Below are 1,751 nucleotides of genomic sequence, written 5' to 3' on the forward strand. Positions count from 1 at the left end.
CCCAAGGCCTCACTCAGCACTCGGGAATGATCCCAAGGCCTCACTCACCACTTGGTTCTGAGCCCAGATGGAAACCACCCCGCTGGAGATGGAGGCGATGATGGGCCGCACCGGATGCCACTGGAATGAACCGGGAGAGGAAGCGAGGGCGGGGAGGGAGGAGAAACCTTCATTAGCGAACGGAATCAGCCGAGTTTCATTCCCGAATCCCAAGGAATGCCAACAGCAGGGATTCTCCTTACTGCCACGTCCAGGAGCAGCTCCCCCCGGGTTCCGTGCAGGATTTTCACCAGGTTGCCGATGCTCTTCTCCCAGATGTAGAGCGCGTGCTGCCGCGCCGAGCCCGCCACGATGTACTCGCCGTCCCCCGAGAAGCAGCACTTCTTCCAGGGGGTCCTGCAGCCACGGAGAACCACGGAGCAGGGAAAAGGGGTTATTTTGCACCCTCCCATCCTCGTTTAGAGTTCAGGTTGCTCCAGGCAAATCCCAAATGGGAAGTTGTGTCCTCAGCACGGAATGTGGGATGGGAACTGATCCCAGCCCTGGCATCACCCAACAGGGAATATCCCGAGGGGAAAAGGACCCGCAAGGATCAGGGATCCAACCCCCAGCCCTGCACAGAGCCCCCTGAATCCCCCCCCCCCAGTGCATCCCTGAGGGTGTTGTCCAAACTTCCCACAGCCTTTGGGGTCGGGACAATTCCCTGGGGAGCCTTTTCCAATGGCTGAGCACCCTGTGCCTGTCCCTGTTCCCCAAACCCCAAACCCATCCCTGAGCCCCTCACCTGTTCCCCAAACCCCAAACCCATCCCCTGAGCCCCTCACCTGTTCCCCAAACCCATCCCTGTTCCCCAAACCCTTCCCTGTGCCTGGCCCTGTTCCCCAAACCCATCCCTGTTCCCCAAACCCATCCCTGTGCCTGTCACTGTTCCCCAAACCCATCCCTGTACCCCTCACCTGCTCCCCAAAGCCGTTCCTGTTCCCTAAACCCTGAAGCCATCCCTGTGCCCCGACCTGCTCCCCACACCCCAAACCCCACAGCCCCGTGCCCCTGACCTGTTGACCAGGTCCTGCAGTTTCTGCATGGGCTCGGGCTCCCCGTCACGGCCGCAGGTGAGGATCTCCCGCCCGTCGTACACACGGATGATCCGGTCGGCCGTGTTGATCAGGAAGCAGCTGCAGCAGAAAAGGGACAGAATACTAAAAAAAAAACCACCCAAACCATTAAAAATCCCATCCCATGACAGAATTGTGGGGTTTTGAAGAGTTTCTCTGCTGTTTGGGGCTGTCCCCGGAGGTGCTCACCTCCCTTTGCGGGCGAACTCGATGGATTTAATGGCCGTGGTGTTGCTGGTCCCTGTGGTCACTCTGAAGGAAGCAACAAGATCCTGAGTGTCTGTTTTTAAGACCAAGATCTGAAGATTAAGCAGACAGAGAACAATCAGTGGCTTTGTCATCACTCAGTCCCCAAAACAGAACCCTCTGAGCCCACCCGGGGACACTGCAGGAGCTGCTGGGACAGGAACGCTGGGAAAAGATCCCAAAAATGTGTCAAAAGCAAAGTCAAAGATCCCAGAATCCCTGAGGTTGGAAAATCCCTCCAGGATCATCAACCAATCCCTCACCCATTCCCCAGATCCATCCCTGTGCCCCTCACCTGTTCCCCAAACCCTTCCCTGTGCCTGTTCCTGTTCCCCAAACCCACCCCTGTGCCCCTCATCTGTTCCCCAAACCCATCCCTGTGCCCCTCAT

At 57.9% G+C, this 1,751-nt stretch overlaps 1 protein-coding gene across 6 annotated transcripts in view; it reads right to left on the reverse strand.

The window, feature by feature from the left end:
- Nucleotides 1-1,751, reverse strand: part of RBBP5 (RB binding protein 5, histone lysine methyltransferase complex subunit) — a 13,989-nt gene that overhangs the window by 9,590 nt on the left and 2,648 nt on the right. For all 6 annotated transcript variants that reach the window (XM_042013450.1, XM_042013446.1, XM_042013452.1 and 3 more), the window contains exons 6-9: nucleotides 1,305-1,414; nucleotides 1,056-1,175; nucleotides 243-396; nucleotides 49-120 (exon numbers count right to left, since the gene is read on the reverse strand). In XM_042013450.1, coding sequence (XP_041869384.1) covers nucleotides 49-120; nucleotides 243-396; nucleotides 1,056-1,175; nucleotides 1,305-1,414 — 456 coding nt within the window. The remainder of the gene's footprint in view (nucleotides 1-48; nucleotides 121-242; nucleotides 397-1,055; nucleotides 1,176-1,304; nucleotides 1,415-1,751) is intronic.

This window comes from Corvus kubaryi, unplaced genomic scaffold (genome assembly GCF_017639235.1).
Source record: "Corvus kubaryi isolate FWS band 111438036 unplaced genomic scaffold, C.kubaryi_AGA036_p1.0 split1-37355, whole genome shotgun sequence".
Lineage (NCBI taxonomy): Eukaryota > Metazoa > Chordata > Aves > Passeriformes > Corvidae > Corvus > Corvus kubaryi.